The sequence below is a fragment of the Phalacrocorax aristotelis genome, chromosome 21 (assembly GCF_949628215.1).
Source record: "Phalacrocorax aristotelis chromosome 21, bGulAri2.1, whole genome shotgun sequence".
NCBI classification, from domain to species: domain Eukaryota; kingdom Metazoa; phylum Chordata; class Aves; order Suliformes; family Phalacrocoracidae; genus Phalacrocorax; species Phalacrocorax aristotelis.
The window spans coordinates 7892160-7911165 of record NC_134296.1 but is presented as its reverse complement, the minus strand read 5'-3'; the positions used below and the strand labels follow the sequence as shown (position 1 = coordinate 7911165).

The 19006-nt window shown below is 56.9% G+C and overlaps 1 protein-coding gene across 2 annotated transcripts; it reads left to right on the top strand.

Moving 5' to 3' along the window:
• Window positions 1–2285: 2285 nt before the first annotated feature.
• On the top strand, window positions 2286–18483 carry SLC16A1 (solute carrier family 16 member 1). 2 transcript variants are annotated; one of them, XM_075115910.1, is made up of 5 exons: window positions 2286–2389; window positions 11652–11909; window positions 15116–15259; window positions 15732–16595; window positions 16909–18483. In XM_075115910.1, exons 2-5 carry the CDS (start codon window positions 11693–11695, stop codon window positions 17184–17186), a joined length of 1503 nt encoding a protein of 500 aa, XP_074972011.1. In that variant the 5' UTR covers window positions 2286–2389; window positions 11652–11692; the 3' UTR covers window positions 17187–18483. The 2 variants fall into 2 exon arrangements, with proteins under 2 accessions (XP_074972011.1, XP_074972012.1); XM_075115911.1 differs by lacking the exon at window positions 2286–2389 and adding an exon at window positions 11145–11280.
• The last annotated feature ends 523 nt before the right edge of the window (window positions 18484–19006 follow it).

Below are 19006 nucleotides of genomic sequence, written 5' to 3'. Positions count from 1 at the left end.
TAGTCAGGAAACTAGGATGGATATCTCAAAAGAACAGATTTTCCCAAGTGATTTCCAGTAATTCCTGGATTTGGACTCATGTTACCCCTTATCAAGCAGGACATGCGTATTCATGACAGAAGAGAGGGCTAGACTTATACACCTGCTAGAGACATTAATTCCAAGAGAAATCAGAGCTAGTGATTATATTTTAAGATTACTACAGGTCCTTAGTGTTTACAGCGGGACACAGAAAACCTGAACTTGGGTTGCTCTGCTGTGGCCTCTCTTGCACTCTGGAAGACTTTAAACTGGGTTAATGCCCACAGCAAAGGCAGCCAGTAGCAAGACTGCACGGCTGCTTAGGGTTGCTTTTCAAGGACAGCTTTGTTGCCCAATATCCTGAAACAATATCCTGTTTTCCTCACAAGAAAAAAAATTCCTGATGGGATTAATATTAAACGCGCCTTTTAAAGGAAGAAAAAAATGCAGCAGCACAGAACTGGAAGGACTCCTCTCCAGCTTCCACAAGATGGAAAAACAGCAGGAGCAGCACTGGCCTGGAGCTGCTCCCCTGCAACTCCAGGCCATCGCTGCGCCGGCAGCTCCCTGCTCACCTGAGCTCTGCCATCCCTGGCCTCTCGTTTTCTGCATTTCTCTAGAACACGGCCATGCTCGGGGCATCATGCAGCACCGCCAGAGAAAGGACATGCTCTCTGGCTGCCGTACGGCTTCATTCATCCCAGCAGCGCTGGGTCTCCTCAAAGGAAACTGGAAGCCTGCGTCCCAGCCGGGATCCTCCCGCAGCACTTCCCACCTACAGCCGGCGGCACCGGGCCCTGGCAGCGCAGAGCACTTCATCCGAGTTAGGATGTTAAAGAATGGCAAGGCTAAGGGCGATTTGAGTTTGATCCAAAATTGCCCTTTTAAATTATTATTCATCTTGTTGTCTAAGCAAAGCAGAGCGCAGACCTCTCCCTGTAAGTCACACAGAAGTAGACGTATCAAGAAAACCTCCCACCCACTCGCTCGCTCTTTGGTTTGCAGTGCCTTGCCTCAGAAGTGGGTGAATGAGTTTGTTGTAGTCCCTGGTCTTCTGTTTATTGAGCGCACCTGGTCCATTAAGTGCCTTGACATGCACAGAGCACACCCATAAACACGCTCGCTGCGACGGCGAGGAGCAGTGGTTTCCTTTGATATGGAAGGGCTCACATCTCTGCAGCTGTTCCGGTCTCCATCTGTGGAGTGTCACTGCTTTTTCTGTTCTTTCCCTCTCTTGGCTCCAAGTTGAACTACATCACACTTCTTTCGGCTCTAAAACAAATTAGAGCATCAGACATGCAACCCAGAAGACAATTAGCGTCATTAGGCTGCGGGAGAGAGCAGCTCAAGAACATTCACAGGCAATCACCCCTTTGCGCAGCATTTGGTGCGTGGGGAATGACGAGTACTCCATGCGTGGGTGCCACAGGCAGTTTTGCATCCAGAGGGTGAGGAGCTCTGCTTGGGATACGACACGGTTTCAGCAAGGGCCTCTTCCGCTCACCGAGGTGCTGGGCATGCCGAGCCCAGGCCCACTTTCTCCCGCAAAACTGAACCGCGAGGGCAACGCCAACAGCATCCAGCTTATCCCCAGGCCTCGGCACCCGGCTGCTCAGGGCACTGAGCAGTGGCTGTCTGTAGCAGGGGCTGCACGGGGTTTACTCCCACCGAAATAATCACGGATACACCACAAACGTCCCCCACAAGGCAGCACACGTTGCTGCCTTCGTGGAAAAGCAGGCTAGCAACAGTCACAGATTTTGCGGCGACCACGTAAAGCACCGTAGTCAGGCAGCAGAAGAGATGATGGGTTTTAATAAAGACACTTGGCAGCGTTGTCCACCCAAAGGGAGCGCGGCCGGGTGAGGACCCCGCGGAGCAGGGAGGCGTGGGGAGGTGACTCCGGCCCAGCGGGGGGGCAGGACGCGGGGGGGGGACCCTCCTCGGGCGGCCACCCACGGGTGGAACACCCGCACGGAGTCGCTCTGGCGGGTCAAACGCAGAAAAATCCCCAAGGCGATGCTGCGCCGTGCAAAGCGCCGGCCGCACCCGGCCCGGCCTCCCGCCCGCCGCCGCCGCCAGCCCGAGACCACGCGGACGCGCGCGGGGGCCGCCACCCGCGGGGGCCGCCGGGGGGGGGCCCGCCGCGCTTTCCCGCCGCCGGCCCGGCGGTGCGGGGCGGTGCGGGCGGTACGTGCCGGGGCTCACGGGCGGCGGGGGCCGCCGTGGCGCGCACGTGGCGCGGCAGGGGGCGGCGCTCGGTGGCGGCCCGACCCCCTCCCCGCCCTCCGCGGCGCGGCGCGGCCCCTCCGCCCTTATAACGGCGGGGGCGGGGGCGTCGGTACTCGGCTGGCGGCGGCACGCGCAGGTAGGGTCCGCCGCGGCGGCGGCCCACGTGGCGGGACGGGATCGGGCCCCGGGAGTCACCGCACTCTGCCGCCCCGCGGCTCCGCGCAGCCCGGGGCCGCCGCTCCCGGCCCGACGCGGGAGGTACTGGGCGTGCGGGGCCGCGGCGGGGCCGTGCTGGCGTCCGGTCTCGGCTCTCCAGCTGCGGCCGGTCGCGCGTGGGCGCAGCCGGCGCCACGCCGGGCCGCGGAGCTCCCCGCCGGCGGGGCGGGCGCCGCGTTTGGCCGTGCCGGGCGCCCCGCTCCGGGCCCTCCGGCGCCCCGAACCCCGGTTTTGTTACTGCTCCGGGACGGCCGCGTGGGCGAGGGTCCCACGCAAGTCCTCCCCGGAGCGGCCGCGTTTGCATGAGGAGTCACCGAGGGTTGAGCCTTCCCCCCCGCTCCCACCGCGCCCTTGTCCCAGTGACCTGCCCTGGCGGGGCCCGGGCCCTGGGGGCCGGCTGGTGGCCTCGGGGGTCCCCGCCGCTTTCAGGGCCGGGGGGGCCGCGTGGGCTGCGGGGAGCCCGGCCCCGCTGGGCTCTTCGTTCCCCCGCCGCGGCCGCTCCCGGTGAGTCTCGTCCCGGCCCGGCAGCGTCGTTCCGAGGGCTGCGCGGGGGGGTCCGCCCGCGCCGCGTTGCGGGTGTCCGATAGTGGTGGGGCGCAGGGGAAAAAGTGATTAAACCGGGTCTCTGGCAGCCGATAAGGGCCGGGGAGCTCCGGGGAGGCTGCTCCGGACCAGGTACCCGGGGGCCACGTGGGAAGCATGTCCTGCGGCGGGGGTGGGCGCCCCCCTTCCCCGTCCCGCCGGGCGCCGCTGGAGCCCCCCGCCCCTGCCTGGGGACGGCGCGGCCGTGCGCGGATGCTCTCCCGGGCCCGCGGGGGTTTCCCCGGGAGCTGGGCCCCGGGCGCTTGAACCCACTGGGGTGGGCGAGTTTCTCGAGTCCCTCCAGCGTCGTGATCTGCTGGTGGGGCCGGGGTTTGCAGGAGGAGCCCGCTGAAGCCCCGGGAGCGGCACCTTCGACGGCGTTTTGGCACTGCTCGGGGGGGAGGCCGCCCCTACCCCGGTCCCCGGGAGCCGCGCAGGGGTACCGAGGCGCCCACCCACCCTCGGGCGGGTCTGCAGGCTGCCACCCCGCCGGCCAGGCCCCGCGGCGATGGGCAGCGGGAAGCTGGGGCCGTTGGAGCCCGCTGGCAGCCCTCGCGTGGGCACCGAGGGGCCGGCAGAGCTGACGGCTCCTGCAAAGCGCTTCCCCGCCCCGCAGCGGGAGCTCGCTGCGGGCTGGGGTCCCGGGCACCGCTCTGCGCTAAGCCCGGTGGCTTGCGGCAGGTGTTTGTTCGTGCTGGGACGAGATGCTCGGGGAGCCAAGCGGGCTCCTGTGGAGGGTGAGCGGATCCCAGCAGACGAGCTGCCGGGTGCTTCGCCTAGGGTGGGCATCCTGGCTCGGGCCAGGGTCCCGTGGGCAAGGGATGTGCGAACACGTGACAAAAGAGTAGGCGATGTTTGCGGGGTTGGAAGTTGACCTGGGGCAAGGGGATGAGTGTGAACTGGTGAATCACAAGGAAATGGTGGATAACCTGTAGCTGTGGTGGGAGAGGTGGGATTTGTGTCCTTCCCTGTGATGGAGACTTGCCCAAGTGCTGCGCAGCCCTTCTGTGGGGCTCCCAGTTTGCCCCGTGAGGTTGGGCAGTTTGCACAAGGGTTACTGATGTTCTCAGGCTTCCAGCTTCTTCTCATAAAAAAAATGGGCTTTTTAGTTGCATCACAAGAAACCTGAAATCTTATGATGCTGGTTTTGTGCTTTTCTGTGAGCCTCAAATCTTTTTGTAGTGCACAAGCATCCTATTTTCATGCTAAGTGAGGTAATTTAGTGCTGACTGATTTCTCCTGGGTGTTTTTCCTCTGAGTTTTTTTTGGCTGTGTCTAGAAGGAAAGGAGCAGGGCTGAGAAATGGGCCAGTGCATGGAACGGCTGGTGTGTGCTGGGGGTGGGGGGCAGACTCGGGGCTCCAGGAGTAGAGAAACCCCCAGAGCTCCTGTTCTGTGGCTTTGTGAGAATGGGCTTTCTCAATCTCAGATTAATCACTGGGGTGATGGATCTCTTGATTAAAAACAAGTGTTTGCTAGTGTACTGCAAACCTCGCTGCCCCAAAGTCACAGGTGTGACTGTGCCCGGTCCTGGCCCTGGAAGGCATGAAACATCCTCACCTTCCAGGAGGTGGTTCCTGAAAAACATGCAAATGGTTGGGTGTGATTTCTGTTGGCTCAGTATCTCACAGAATTGGGCTGATTTATCTGGCAGCTGAGGTGGAAAATATCTAGTGACTTGCACGCTATTATTTTATATATCCTTTATGAGGAGTTGAAAAGCTGCACGTAGGCTAGGGGAGGCGAGTTGCATCCCATTAAGCACTATAACGCTAATCTCATTGTTGCGCTTTTATGGCTTTTCCTGATTTCCGCCTGTGGAATCAGCCTATAACAACGACTTCAAGAAAGTGGGAGCCTCTCACCAGCGCTGTCTGTATGACTCACTTGCAAATGTGCCCTTAAAGCTGCTGCAGTGTAGTTGTACTGTAGCCAGAGAAAATTCGTGTGGGGCTGTAGTTAACTCCTGAAACAGCAGTTACCTGAGTGCACTGGGGTGTCACTGATGTCTCCCATCACCCCGTACTGCCTCGGCCCTGGTTTGAGGGCTTTAATGAAGTGATACCGTGCCTGTGACTGGGAGCGAAGACAGCTCAGACCCTTGCTCTTAGGGGAGAGAGCAGCAGTTATGTTTTGACTGTGGCATTCTGGGGTTTTGCAGCCTCCTGCTACCCTGCTGTACCCTGAAGCGGCCTGTCCCTGGCCGGCAGGGCAGGTGTCTAATGAAAGAATGCCGATGCTATTCGGTACCACATTTTTCTCATTCTGAGGATTTCCTGGCTGGCATGGGGTGTCCTGGGAGCGTTGCAGAGCACTGCTGGTGCGGGGAAGATCGCTCTGCTCCCTGGCAGAGCGTGGCTTGTGCTTGAGGTGGGACTGTGAAACCCTGCATAGGGGCTGAGAGCCTCCCGTCCCCTCCTGAGGCGGGGGGGCTGACCACCGGTGCTGTGGAAAGCCCTTCCTCTAGGGACAGGGCCATGAGCAGAGCCTGGGGCTGCATCGCCAGCAGTGCCTTTGCTCTCCATCCCAGCGCCTCTGACCTGGAGGGATGGTACCTTTTACTGTAAAGGGCTGCACTTTTTAAGCTTGTGCCTTTCGGGTGAGTACCTTCAGCTGTGCTTGTGAAACTCCCCAGCAAAGCTGAGCCTTTCCACAGCCCTGCAGCTCCCCGGGATGAAGCACTGGCAGTGGGACCAGCCTGTTGGCGCAGGGTGGGCGGCCATTAGCCCCTGCTGCCTGGGGATGAGCCGTCCTCTTGTGGGGCTGGTTAGAGAGGGGGCTTTGGGTGCTGTGCCTGGGGTTGAAGCCCAGAGGATGCCCAGAAGAGCAGCTTCACATAATGTTCTTCGAACATGCTTGTGAACCCCTCTGCGTCTGCCCACAGGGTTTTTGGTCAGAGGGCTCCAGGGCAGCCATGGCCATGGCTGGGCTCTGATATAGAAATAAGCCATGCTTTTTGCCTTGGCCTTGTTGATAGCTTGCTTAAGCTTGACTTCACACTTTCTCGTACCAGTAAGATGCTTGGTCTTTGTTCAGACAGGCTGAGCTTCACTGGTGCTAATAACTGGGCACGGCAGCCCAGGGAGGGAGTACGTCTGGCGGGCAGAAATAGCTGTCCATCTTTGGTTGGTTGTTCCCCCCAGAGCTCCTGGCAAACCATCGCAATGTCCCGCAAAGGCGGCTCGTGGCCTTTCACGGCCCGTGCACCGCAGCTGCTGTGCCAGGAGCCGTGCTGCGGTTGCTGGGGGCTCCGTCCACTGGAGAGACCCATGGCGGGTGTCCGGGGGGGCCTCTGGCCCTGCCCGGGGAGTGCCGGCCGCCGGCGGGGTGAGTGGGCTGCTCCGTGCCTCTGCAGGCTGGGGCTCGCAGCGGGGTGCAGCTGGGAGCTGGAGGAGGGCAGCTGCTGGCGCTGCCTCTGCCAGCACGGCCGCCGTGCCCCGTGGCGTCTGCCTGTCTGCGTGCCCAGGTTAGCTCACCGGGCTGGCAGAGCGGGGCACGTCTGAGGGTGTGCTGGCCGTCCCCGGTGGGGAGAGGCGCTGAGCGGGCCGGGCCGCTTCTGGCAAAAACCTTGAGCTCGCCCGTGCGGGCTGCTGGCCTTGAGCAAACCCTGCCCGTGCTGCTGACCTTGTCTCACCCCGAGAGCAAATGCTGCGGCTGAGCAGGACCTCAATCGACTATTGTCTTGGTGCAGAGCCCTTGCAAGCGCTGGGGAGTCACGTAGGCCATGTGCCGCCAGGTTAAACCCCAGCTATGGAGCTTGCTGGAATTACAGCTCCATGCTTAATGCTGTAAACCCGCTTAAAACTAGTGAAAGTGGTGTCTCATTAGCTCATAACAATCTCTATTTCATCTTGCTTCTGGCCGGAAAAAGGCCAAATTTGAAGCTATAAAGTGTTATTGGCTCTAAATAGCTGGCAACTGCCAGCACCTCTCTTTCCCCAGCAGTAAGTATGAGGTCTCAGTTTAGTTTCAGGGACCAGAAGGGATGCTCGAGATCTGCTGGCTCCCCACGTGGGCAGTTGTCCCATGGCGGTGTTTATGGCCCCATGCTATCCCACCCTGTGTTGAGCACTGAAAGAGCCCATTGCTGCGAACTGAGTTTGGGAGGCTGGGGTGAGGAGGAGTAGATGTTTCAGGCTCTCATTTGGGTAATGCTTTGGGACGGGGCTGGTGGGAGTGAGTGCTCGCCAGGCTCCTGGGGAGCAGCATCCCCCTCCCAAATCCCTCCCCTCTGCTGGGGACTCGAGGTGGGAGTCCCCCCGTGGTCTGGTGCTGCTGGCAAGGGGCAGCTCTGTGCCCATCCTGCCTGGCCCGGGTGTTTCAGTGTTGATGTTTGCTGGCTGGAGGCTGGGTCCAGCTGACAAAGGATGAGGAGCCCAAATGGCTGCCATACAGCAGGGATGTTCCTGGGCATCTTGCTGCTGCTCAGATCCCACTCCAGGCATTGCCGCCTTCTTCTCTGGAGCTGGGAGAGCGCAGGAGGAGCAGATGGCTGGGAGCGGACGCAGCCCGCCTGCAGCAGTGCCGGGACAAGCCACCATGGACTTCGAGCATGCCAAGGTGCCGGGTGAGCCTCAGCCTGCGTGGGCTCTGGGGTGGCGACGGGCTGCGGGAGCAGAAGCTCGGGCTCTGCTGCCTGCCCTTCTCCAGCCTCAGCTCTGCCGGCCGCTCTGAGTGCCCTGCTCCGTGGGAAAAGTTTTGCAAGCTCACATGACAGCAAATGCCAGGTGAGTGTACGCCTGGAGCAGGAAAGCCTTGAGCTGGAGGGATGTGCGGGGGGAGGCAGAGATGCCTGGTGCCTGGGCAACAGCCCCCTGTGTGCGTCCCTCTTCCTCTGACCCTGAAAAGGAGCGGTGTGAGGACACTTTCATAAAGGGTTTGCTCCAGAAATATTTTGTGGCATTTGCAGTGCTTTATAAATGTGAGCCTCTGTCTCTCCACTCTGGAGTCCTGCCAATCCATGGCTTTTAAAAGCACAGCAATTTGCCGCATTATGTAACTAAAAGTCTTGAAATCTTCCTGTTCCAGGCCCCTCCGGAGAACGGATGACAGTGCTTGTGCATAGTACCTAGGAGATACAGGGTTTTAGTCTTTTGCAGGATTTGTTTTGAGATGATACAGTCCTCGTTGCCTAAGTAGCCTCAACTTGTGCTCTTGCCATTGCTGTGCAGAGGAGGGTTGCTGTAGGCTACCCATTCCTGTGGATTAGTCAAGACATTTATGGGGAGCAGATGTGATACTTGCAGTCATTACTTGGTCTCATCAGTCTTAATTACTGCAAATATGGTTATTTTATTCCCTAATAGGGCAAACTGTAGCTGGCTGCCTGGCAGCTGTGAATTTGATTTCCAAACACGTCTTACATGTTGCAGCTCTTCCAAAACAGAGCTGTAAATGTCATAACTATGTTCTGGGCGGGGTTTTTTCCCTCTTGCAAAGGGGGGGAAGCTTTCCAATTGAACTGGCTGCCTTACATGTGCTGCTTTTTTTTTCCTCTCCTGTTTGAGACTACTTCTGTGTGTGGGCAAGGAGGAAATCGGCAAGAAGCCTTAATGCGGTTGAAGGAAGAGCTTTCTAAAACTGGTCTTTCTTAATAAGGATTTTCAGTGAGTCAGGGGAAAAATGTTGTGGCATGCAGAAGTCATCATGTAAACCCTCTGGCGTCAGGCTTTGGGAATCCTGCTTCATGGTCTCAAACTTTGTTCACTTCACTTTGTTCGCTGTGCCTCAGCAATGCAAGAGAGGTTATGTCTAACCCACCAAAAGTCTTTTATTTTCTAGAGATGCCACCTGAGCACCCGCAGGAGGAGGAATGCTGCTTGCAGGGGAAGAACAAATACATAAACTAAGCCACAGTAATTTCGGTGCAGTTGAGCTCTTCAGGAGTGGTGGAAGAATTAAACCTGTGTGTGTCTCAGGAGCAAAAGGGAAAAATCCCCAATACCTCATCAGCACCCCCCAGCTTTTGCTTTGGATAGCTTTAATTGCTAGTAGTTTTAATTAGTGCTAACAAGTAGGTTATATTCCTTGCTGGTAGTTTTTATTGCCAACACCTGGTAGTCTCATCTTTTAAAAATGTTTCAGACAAATCAGTGTAATTAGATGATGCTTTAAAGTTCATTGAATGCTGTGAAAGCTCAGTATGACTCAAAGCAAGAGGTGGCTGGAAACTCCATTTTGCAGCCTGTGTGGGGAAATGACGATAAGCAAAACCCAGTGTTCCTACCAGCTTTTCAGAAAGAGCATGACAGGCAGCTGGGCTCCTCCACATAGTGAGAGGCCAAAGGTATGTGGTGAGCCTCTGGGGAGCCTGGCACTTTGCTTCCCAGCTGCTGGTGCGGTGGGTGTGTGCTGGCTCCGGGCTCGGCCACGGGGGCCTGCCTGCAGCCGGACCCTGCCGGTGTAGGCTCGGCCCGGTGCTGAGCGGGCTGCTCGCGATGGCTGCGGTCTCCGGTGGTCCGAGAGAGGAAATCGGCTCCTCCGGCTCCTGGGCATAGTTCAGCCGCGGACGTGCCCGGGGCAGCGTCTTGTAAATGATTCCTTTGTTGGAGCAGCAGGGTGACTCGGATCTGCTCATGATGGTCATGTGTCACAGGGGCTGGGATGCAGGAAAATGCCCTGCCAGCAAAAATCGGTGTCTGGGTCAGGCTAAACCAATCTTAGCAGCTTACAGAAACCAGCCTCCCGTGCTTTGCTTCGTCTTGCCCCATGTGGGTCCGAGGCATCACCTGAGCGCATCTGGGTGTCGGGTGGCCCTGGCAAACCCGGTGCTGTATCAGGTAACTTGGCCGTCTGTGCCTCTGGTGCCAGGTGGGAGCGGGGGCTTGCCGCAGCTCAGGACCACCAGCTGCGCTTCAGCCGGGACCCCTGGATCCCCGCCTCAGGTGCGCACCAAAGTGACACAGGGCAAGCAAAAACAAGGCGGGTGGTGCCCATGGTAGTGTGCGGCGTGCCGAGGGCACGAGGGGATGTGCCAGGTAGATGCTGGCTGGCATGTCGGCAGCCGTGGATGAGATGGTAATCGCTGTGAGCCTGAATGGATGCGGGCTATTAATAGGTGGTTGCACCTCTCTGAGCCAGCATGCTGCTTTGAAGTTGTTGCTGTGCCTGGTGTGACCCAGGGGAGCTCTGCAGAAGGCTCTCCTGCTAGAAAGTGTTTTTTTTTTCTTCAAGTGGAAACCTGAGCAGCGGAGCAGAGAACTGTGGGCTGAGGTGTGGGCTCTGGCCAAGGAGCCCAGTGTCCCCCCCACCCTTGGCTGATGGTGCTTAGTACGGGGGGTGTGTGTGTGTGTGTGTGTGTGGCTCAGGCTGCAAGGCTGTGGGGGGCCACAGGGTGTCAGACAGTGTCTTCTAAAATCTGTGGGGGTGCACAGGAGTTTTGGGGACTGCAGCAATTCCTGTTGCTTTGCATATTGTAAACCACATTTGTGAGCAGCTGTTCTGGTTGCGTTTCCTCTGTGGGACAGCTTGTGCTCCTCTGCTGCCTGAAGCAGCCTTGCTTTTTCAGTAACCAGGGTGTGATCCAGCTGTGCAGCTGCTGCAGCACAGGGAGGCATGAGCAGCCCCACGCCGCTGGTCTCCACATCGCTCTGAACGGCCTCTCCCGGCTTGGCCTCTCTAAGGGGATGCCATGCTTCAGCAAGCCTGGATGACATTTCCCCATTTATTTTCTTTTCTAATCCTTTCTGGTTTTGAGCTTTTAAGGTGAATTGTTTTTACGCTTGGGTGTTTTCGTGAAGCTTGCCATAGCTTTTTCAGTGGGGGAGGAGGGGTTGGCCACAGCTGGGTTGGGGGTGCCCTGCTGGGGCCAAGCCCCCACAGAGCTGGGCTCTGCCGGGGCAGCTCTGGGGGACGCATCTCCCCTCCCCGGGCAGCGCAGGCAGCGTGTGGGAGCCTTCCCCAGTCACTGCTCAGGCTAAGTTTAGCCACCGCCCGTGACCTTCAGGGCTGGCCGAGCTGGGGGTGTGCTGTGCCACCTGCCTGCCTACTTGTTCTTCACAGAATTGGAAGTGTCTTGGCTCATGCGTGTGGACTTACTTCCACTGGTGTGTCTGCATTTAATGACCTGAGTGTGCTGCTCCTGCTCCAGCTGGCCTGGGGCTTCCCAGGATGTGGTGGTGTGCTGCGGCAGTGCTGGGATCGCATGACTGGAGAAGCTGCGTGGTCTCTGTCTGCCCCAGGCAGGCGAGCCCCGACCAGACCAGCCGCTGCCCTGCTCAACCCTCTGCAGGTCCAGCCCCGTGCTGCTCATAGCCCTGCCTGCTTCACCGCTGTGCCCTGGCTGCTGCTGGCAAGGGCACTGCCTGCCCTTTTCAGCTTAGGACAGGATATCATGTCTTAAATTTGTTGCTTATAAATACCTGCTGGCTAGGGCTCTTAAAGGCCAGCCGCAATCTGAGCATGTGTTTTGGGACGGCCTCATGTGACCAGTGTGCTGGGGAGCCCCAAGTGCTCGCCCCTCAGATCAGCTCTCCCGGAGGTGGTTGGGGGCACTGGTGCCGTGCCAGCCTTGCGAGCGGGGCTTGAGCAGTGCCGTTGCATGCCAGGGAGCAGGGATGCAGCCGTCTGCTTTCAGCTGAGGCAATACTTTGTCCTTTGCAGATCTTTGAACCCCAGCTGAGTCGTCGCCAACTCAGTTCAAGATGCCACCAGCCATCGGAGGCCCTGTGGGATACACTCCTCCTGAAGGAGGATGGGGATGGGCCGTGGTCATCGGAGCCTTCATCTCCATTGGGTTTTCCTATGCCTTCCCCAAATCCATCACAGTGTTCTTCAAAGAGATTGAGGTCATCTTCAATGCGTCCAGCAGCAAAGTCTCATGGATCTCTTCCATCATGCTGGCTGTCATGTATGCAGGAGGTAAGTGGACTGGAGGCTGCAGTACATGTGCTTGTGCATTGCAGTGCTAGATGCATCTTTCCTGCTGCGCCTGATGATTTGCACCTTGCTGTAGTGACAACAGCCAAAACTTTGCTAAAAGCTGTAATTCTTTCCTTACGTGAGAGCAAAACTTACCTTAGTGAGTTTGCTTGAACGAGGTTGCTCAAAAAGTTCTATTTAATGCCCAGAATGCAAAAACCGGGTTAATCCGTCCTTCTCTGCAAAGCTGTAAGTAAAATCTTTCCGGGGAATTATGACTTGTGTAATTCTACCCTTGTCCTTGTTAACAGTGCCCCGTGGATGCTGTGTCTGCTTCCAGCACCCACGCGAAGGACGGGGAGCTGCTGTGCCATGCGTAGGAGCCCTGCTCCCGGGGTCTTTCTTTTAGATAGGCATCAATTTTTTTTATTTATTAGTCCAGCAAACAGTGTCTGTATCTAGGGATCTGTCCCCAGTTTCTGGTCAGCTCCAGTGGCTCATCTCTGCTCTGAGCTGCACTGAAACCTGGTGCTGCCTGTTCTTCCTCGCTGGTGCTGAGCAGTGCCGTAGGCAGCTTGTGCTGTTTGAAGGTGGCAGAGTGCACTGGGAGTACAGAGGCATGAGCAGAATAAAGCAAAACTACTTAAACTGAAGCAGTTCCCCTCCCCCATCCTTCAGAAACTGTTTCTTGCAGTATTTTAATCCCCAAGCTGTGTGCTTTATGCTCGTCTTTAACCGGCGACGAGCAGGCAGAGCGCTCCCTGCAGGGTGATGCGCTCCTGGCCCTCGCCTCGCCGCTCTCCAGACCCCAGTGTCTTGTACCTGCCTGCAAACGCAGCTTTGCACTGGGTTGCTCGGCTGAAAGAAACTCTTTTAGGGAGCCTGCTGTTGTGTCCACTTCAGAGGCAAATTGGAGCTTGTACCACCGCCATCCCCAGCTGGCGAGCTGCCCGTGTCCTCGTTGCGTTTGTGCATCGAAAGGAGCTGACGTCAGCACCCGGCTAAGCACGAGGCTTCTCCTTGGGGGGAACAGGCTCTGCTTTGTCCTCGCTCAGCTAGCGAAGCGACCGGCACATTTCCCTGCTCCGATGTTATAACAAGCTTGTAAACCTTGTAACTGCCTTAATGAGACTCAATCTGGGCCATTCCTCCTCTCTAATAGCTCAGAGCTGGTTCCTCTGGGTGCCCTGGGGGTGGCACAGCCCAAGGCTGCCTGGCAGCTGGGGTCAGAGTGCCCTCCTCCAGTTCTGGGGTTGTCCCCTTGTCCCTCTCCCTCCATGCTGACACTCTTTTCTGCTCCCCTTGAACTGTTGCTGTTAAATCCCAGAAGCTTGCCAGTCTTGAACTGCTTGCCTGTCAGCCGGTGGCAGGGGTGCTGAAGGTACCCCAGACCTGCCCAGGTGCCTCCCCTGGCTGCTGGAGCACAGGAACACGCTGCTGCCCCACTCGCTTGTTCCTGCAGCATGACCCTAGATGCTTTGCGGGTCTGAATTGTGCTGGAGTGGTCACAGTGTGCATTCCCCTTCTCTCCACCCCACAGGGCACCTTGCTGGGGGAGCTGTGTACTTGTCTGGGGGCAAAAAAAGTAGCTCATGCTCTGGCCAAATGTCTTGGGGTTGACGGTCCCCTGCAGAGCTGGGGTAGCTCCTGTCCTGGGCATGCCTGAGGGTGGTGGAGCAGCACGTCCTGCAGCCGCCCTGTGCAGTCATCAGGGTATGTGGGTGTAATGATCTCAGATGCCTCTTTCTCAGCTCCACATTAGGGCTGCGGAGGACTCTGGTTCCATTACTTAAACTTTTTTTTATTCACATCATGAATAATCAAAATAGATCAGCTAACATTTGGTCAGAAATGCTTCATGTGAATCTAAAACAGGAATGGGTGTGAATTCTTTTTTCTTTCACTAAAAAAAGGGGTGTGTGTGCTGAAATTGCCACCAGGGTACATGGTGCTGTCCGTCCAGGGGCTTCCTGCTAGCTGCCCTGGAGCCTGGGCTGCATTTCCTGGAGGAAAGGCTGCTGCTGCCTTTAGACTCTGTCCCGGGGCATCATGTTTGAGTTCAAGGTACAGGTTTTGCAAAGTACTGAGCTCTCTGTGGGGAAGCATGTGGGGCTTGGGGTGATATGGCAGCCCCCAGGTGCTGCTGCTCTGCCTCCCATGGGACTGAGGCCGTGGCTGGTTCCCGACCGCCCGTGGTGTCAGGCGGGAGCCGCCGGCACAGGCTGCTCTGGCTGGCATGTAGGCAGCACACGCGCTGCGGCGAGCGGGATGCTGCGGGGCTGGGGGCAGCTGCTGCGGCAGCAGGGCTTCTGTAGCCTTCCCTGGGCTCTGTTTAAACTGGGCAAAAAGGTCAAGTAGCGTCTGAGGACCATGAATAACATGTTGACAACCTTGCTATCTGTTAATGGCAAAACTAGGTCTGTTAATATTCAATGGATGTTCATTCAGTTTATTTAAATATACATTTTAGTATCTGTAGAGCATGCTTCGCAGTATCTAATCGCTGTTTGCTTTGGATTAAAGCTTCTGATAATGAAGCACTTAAAGAGCAGGCGTGCAGAGCAATTGGGCTCTTCCTACCGTAGGGGGTAACAGTGAAAACAGAAGCACTCCTTCCCCCCTGGGACGGCACAGTGCTGCTTCTCCTCTGAGCCCTCGGGGAGCTTCACTTGCACCCATAGAAACTTGTTTATTTGCAGCTTTGTCCGGTCTCCATCAGAAAGCTCTTGCTGGAGATGGGCAGTCGCTGCATGCTTGCTTTGCTGCTGAGACCCCAGTCCATGGTGGGCTGGCATGTGGCCGTGGGCAGGGCCCCCGGAGCAGAACACTGCGGGGCAGGTGGCTTCACCCTGTCCCAAACCCTGGGGGCGGCTGGTGCCCCAGCAGCTTCCTTGGGGAAGTCACAGGTTTCTGCAGCCATAAACAACCTCTGGCGCTGGGCAGAAGCCGCAGTGTGTCGGTGCTGGCTGGAGGCTCGCTCCTCCGGCTGGGGTCCTGCGTGTGCTCTAAGCAAATGCCACTCTTATCTTCAGTTGTCTCTGATCATCCTGTCCTTTCCCCTTACCCCAGTTCCCTTGCTGGGTGAAGAGTCACTCTGTAAAAGCTGGAAGCCTGTGACCATAAACCTCTTGTATACTTGCGTGCATCTGTCTTGTCTCTTGTGCAAAGATAACACATCTCTGGGCGTATCTCCTTCAACTCCCTAGGTCCCATCAGCAGCATCCTGGTGAATAAATACGGCAGCCGGCCCATCATGATTGCTGGCGGCTGCCTCTCCGGGTGCGGGTTGATTGCAGCCTCTTTCTGCAACACAGTGGAGGAGCTCTACTTCTGCGTTGGGGTTGTAGGGGGTAAGTGATGGCTCTGCCCTGATGGGGCTGCAACAGAGGTAAGGCCTTGCCTGAGGCAGCAAGAAGAGCAACTTAAACCCAGTAATTATTAGCGAAAGTCTGTGATGAATTTGCATAAATCCTGGTTCCTGTTACATATTCAAATAAGAGATGGCCGCAGTGACGTAACGTGGGGAGGCTGTACTAGTGACTGAACACAGGACTGGTATTTGGTACCAAGAATAGAGTATCTGTTGCACCCCTCCAGTTGACAAGGTTTGTCGTGAGCCAGGGTGGTTCTCCCATTCCAGCTCCCGAATTCCTGCGCACGGCTTGGCTGCTGCCCTGGCGCCTTCCTCTCGGGAGGTTAATGCAGCCAAAATGAGCTGTGAAACCCTGCTCTCTTGCTCATCCCACCAGCCCTTCTGCCAGCGCTGCTGGCTTGTGGGGGGTGGTTGAGCTCTGAGCCCCTTGTCTCTCTCCTCTCCTTCAGGCCTTGGACTCGCGTTTAACTTGAACCCAGCTTTAACCATGATCGGCAAGTACTTCTACAAGAAGCGTCCCCTGGCTAACGGGCTGGCAATGGCAGGCAGCCCCGTGTTCCTCTCCACCCTGGCACCCGTGAACCAGCTCTTCTTTGGCATATTTGGCTGGCGCGGCAGCTTCCTCATCCTTGGCGGTCTCTTGCTGAATTGCTGCGTTGCTGGATCCCTGATGCGGCCCATAGGCCCCAAGCCGGATCAGCTGAAGAAAGAGGCCACCAAGGAGGTGCTGCAGGAAGCTGGGAAGGCAGTGAAAAAGGACGATGGTGACACCAGCACAGACCTCATCGGCGGGAAGACCAAGGAACAGAAGAGCACACTTTTCCAGACAATCAACAAGTTCTTGGACTTGTCCCTGTTCACGCACAGGGGCTTCCTGCTTTATTTGTCAGGCAATGTGATCATGTTCTTTGGGCTGTTCACACCCTTGGTCTTCCTCAGCAATTATGCAAAGAGCAAGAAGATTGCTAACGAGTCTGCAGCCTTCCTGCTCTCCATCCTGGCCTTCGTAGACATGGTGGCCAGACCTTCCATGGGACTGGTGGCAAACACCAAGTGGATCAGACCCAGAGTCCAGTATTTCTTTGCCATCTCTGTGATTTACAACGGGGTGTGCCACCTCTTGGCCCCCATGTCCACTACCTATGCTGGCTTCTGTATTTATGCCGGCTTCTTTGGCTTTGCCTTCGGCTGGCTGAGCTCAGTCCTGTTTGAGACCCTGATGGACCTGGTGGGAGCACAGCGGTTCTCCAGCGCTGTCGGCCTGGTGACCATTGTGGAGTGCTGCCCTGTGCTTCTGGGACCCCCTCTGCTAGGTAGGGTGTGCTGTGCCTGGGGAGCCCTGCCTGTCCTTGCTGAGTGGTGGTGGGGTCCCCCTGAGCTGTGGGCAGCCCTCCGCACTGGGGCAGTGGCAAGGGGGGCGAGCACTGGCTCCGAGGCCACCCCAGCATTTGAGGGATGGCCGAGAAAGTGAGGGCTGAGCCCCTGGTGCAGGGTGGGGGAGCAGGGGCTGGAGGAATAAAGGCTTGAAGCTGAGGGTGATGGGCTTGGGCTGCTCTTGGGAACATCTCCACAACCTGGAGCGGTTCTGGGGCTGTCTTGCTAAGCTGTCCCATCTCTGTCCCTCAGGGAAGCTCAACGACATGTACGGCGACTACAAGTACACATACTGGGCCTGTGGGGTTATCCTCATCGTCTCTGGGATCTACCTCTTCATCGGGATGGGCATCAACTACCGCCTGGTGGCAAAGGAGCAGAAGGCGGAGGAGAAGGCAAGGAATGAAGGGAAGGAGGAGGAGACCAACATCGATGAGGCAGAGAAGCAGAAAGAAGCAAACAACGATGTGGCCCCCTCGCCTCAGAAGAGCGCGGAGGATGGTGTCAAAGAGGAGGAGAGCCACATGTGAGGGACTGCTCTCAATCCCGGAGTGTCGGGGGAAGTGCCGCTGCCCTTGTGCGGCGGCTGGGACAGTGCTCCGCTGGCGCTGGGCGGCCGTGAGAAGTGTTTAAACCAGGTGTTCATTTTTAACTGGGCTCTGAGTTGCCTTTCTGTGTTCAACAAAGGTAACAGGGCTACACACGCAGTATCCTCGTGTGTCGGGGGCAGGGGGGCTTTTTATACTCTGGCTTTTTAACAGTAACATGAATGTACTAATATGTGCCTTACAGTCTTCATATCTAGCTGAATCTGGACAAGCCTTAACTCTAAGCCGTGCTTTAGCTCTGTATTCTGCTCGGGGTGGGGAGGGGGAGTGTTTGTGTGTGTTTTGGGGAGTTTTGTTGTTAAAAAGCCATAAAAAGCAGGATACTGGATTTGTTGAAGCACGATGGGCTTCAGGGCTCGCCCCGGATGAATACTGCTTCACATGCTTCTTACCGCAGGCCCTCCACAGAGGGGAGATCCGGGCACGGGGCAGGGTGGTCTTTGGCTCCTGTGCCGGGTGCCTCCTGGCTCTGTAGGTGGTCTTTAGGTATGTTTTGAAAACACTTTAGCTACTGTAGTTCTTTAAAATCCCTCTTTTGTAGTTGTGTTCTCATGGGATATTTGGGTTGGAGAAAGATGGCTGTGGTTCAGGTTGGGCAACGTTGCCCGCTCTGGGGCTGTGGCAGCCCCCGTGCGCCCGGCCCCTGCAGCTGAGCCCTCCGTGGGGAGGGTTGGGGTCCCCCCTGCCCCCCGACTCTGCCCTAGTGGTGCCTCTTCTCAGACGGACGCTGGGTGATGTGAAACGGACGCGCATGCAGGGCTTGGCTGGCGGTGCTGGGTCAGGGTGCTCGGTGCCCTCGCAGGGCAGGTTTCTACCGGAGCATCCCTGCGCTGATAAGTCCCACCCAGACGGGTGTTCCGGGCGCCTGACCCTGGACAGAATGGTGGGGCCAGTGGAGATGGTACATCCCTGAGACAGGCCTTCTGCTTTCGCTCTTATCTCTTAGAGAAACCTCTTCTACTTGCTTCTGTTCAACTGAGATCTTAAGGTGGTGGATGCCTAACCACTCACATCTAGGACATGTGGGGGGAGGAAAGAATTTGTACGTATTTATTTTTTATTTTTTAGTGCTGGAAAATATCTCAACATACGTGGAGCACATTAATGGCTCTCAAGTTCTGGTAAATGTTGATCAGAAATAATGTAAGAAGCTGAGGGGTTGGTTTGTTTGTTCATGTGTTTGTTTTTCAAATAAACTTGGGGTTTTTTTTACAATTTACCCATCAAATGTTGAACTTCTTTCCTAGAATCACACTTCTGTGTGCCAGGCGACATGTATTTTGGGTCAGCATTGGGGATGGGTGAGTGGGTGCAAGGGACTACACACTTGTCTCAACATTGGCAGGACAGTTTAACCCCCACAGCAACAGAGCAGGACAATTTAACCACCAAAACCTCATCACGATGGCAACCAGGACACTTTGACTGGACAGGAACTCATATGAATCCTGTGGCCTCATAGCCCTAGGCCTCTGCGCATGTGCCTGGGCCCAGGGTTGACTGACCATACATGGGGGGCTCAGACCCTATAGTGATGGTACTGGGCCTGCGTCCCCATCGCTGAATGGGGGGCATGGGTATGCAAAACAGTTCTGAGAACAACGCTATAAAGGGTGAAACCGGCAGAGACCCGCAGGAAGGGAAGGAAGAAAGAAAGGAACGTTCTCCCGCTGGATTCAGATACATCGGACCGATGGGATGCCACAGATCCGTGGTGGTAGCTATCACAACTCTCTCACTTT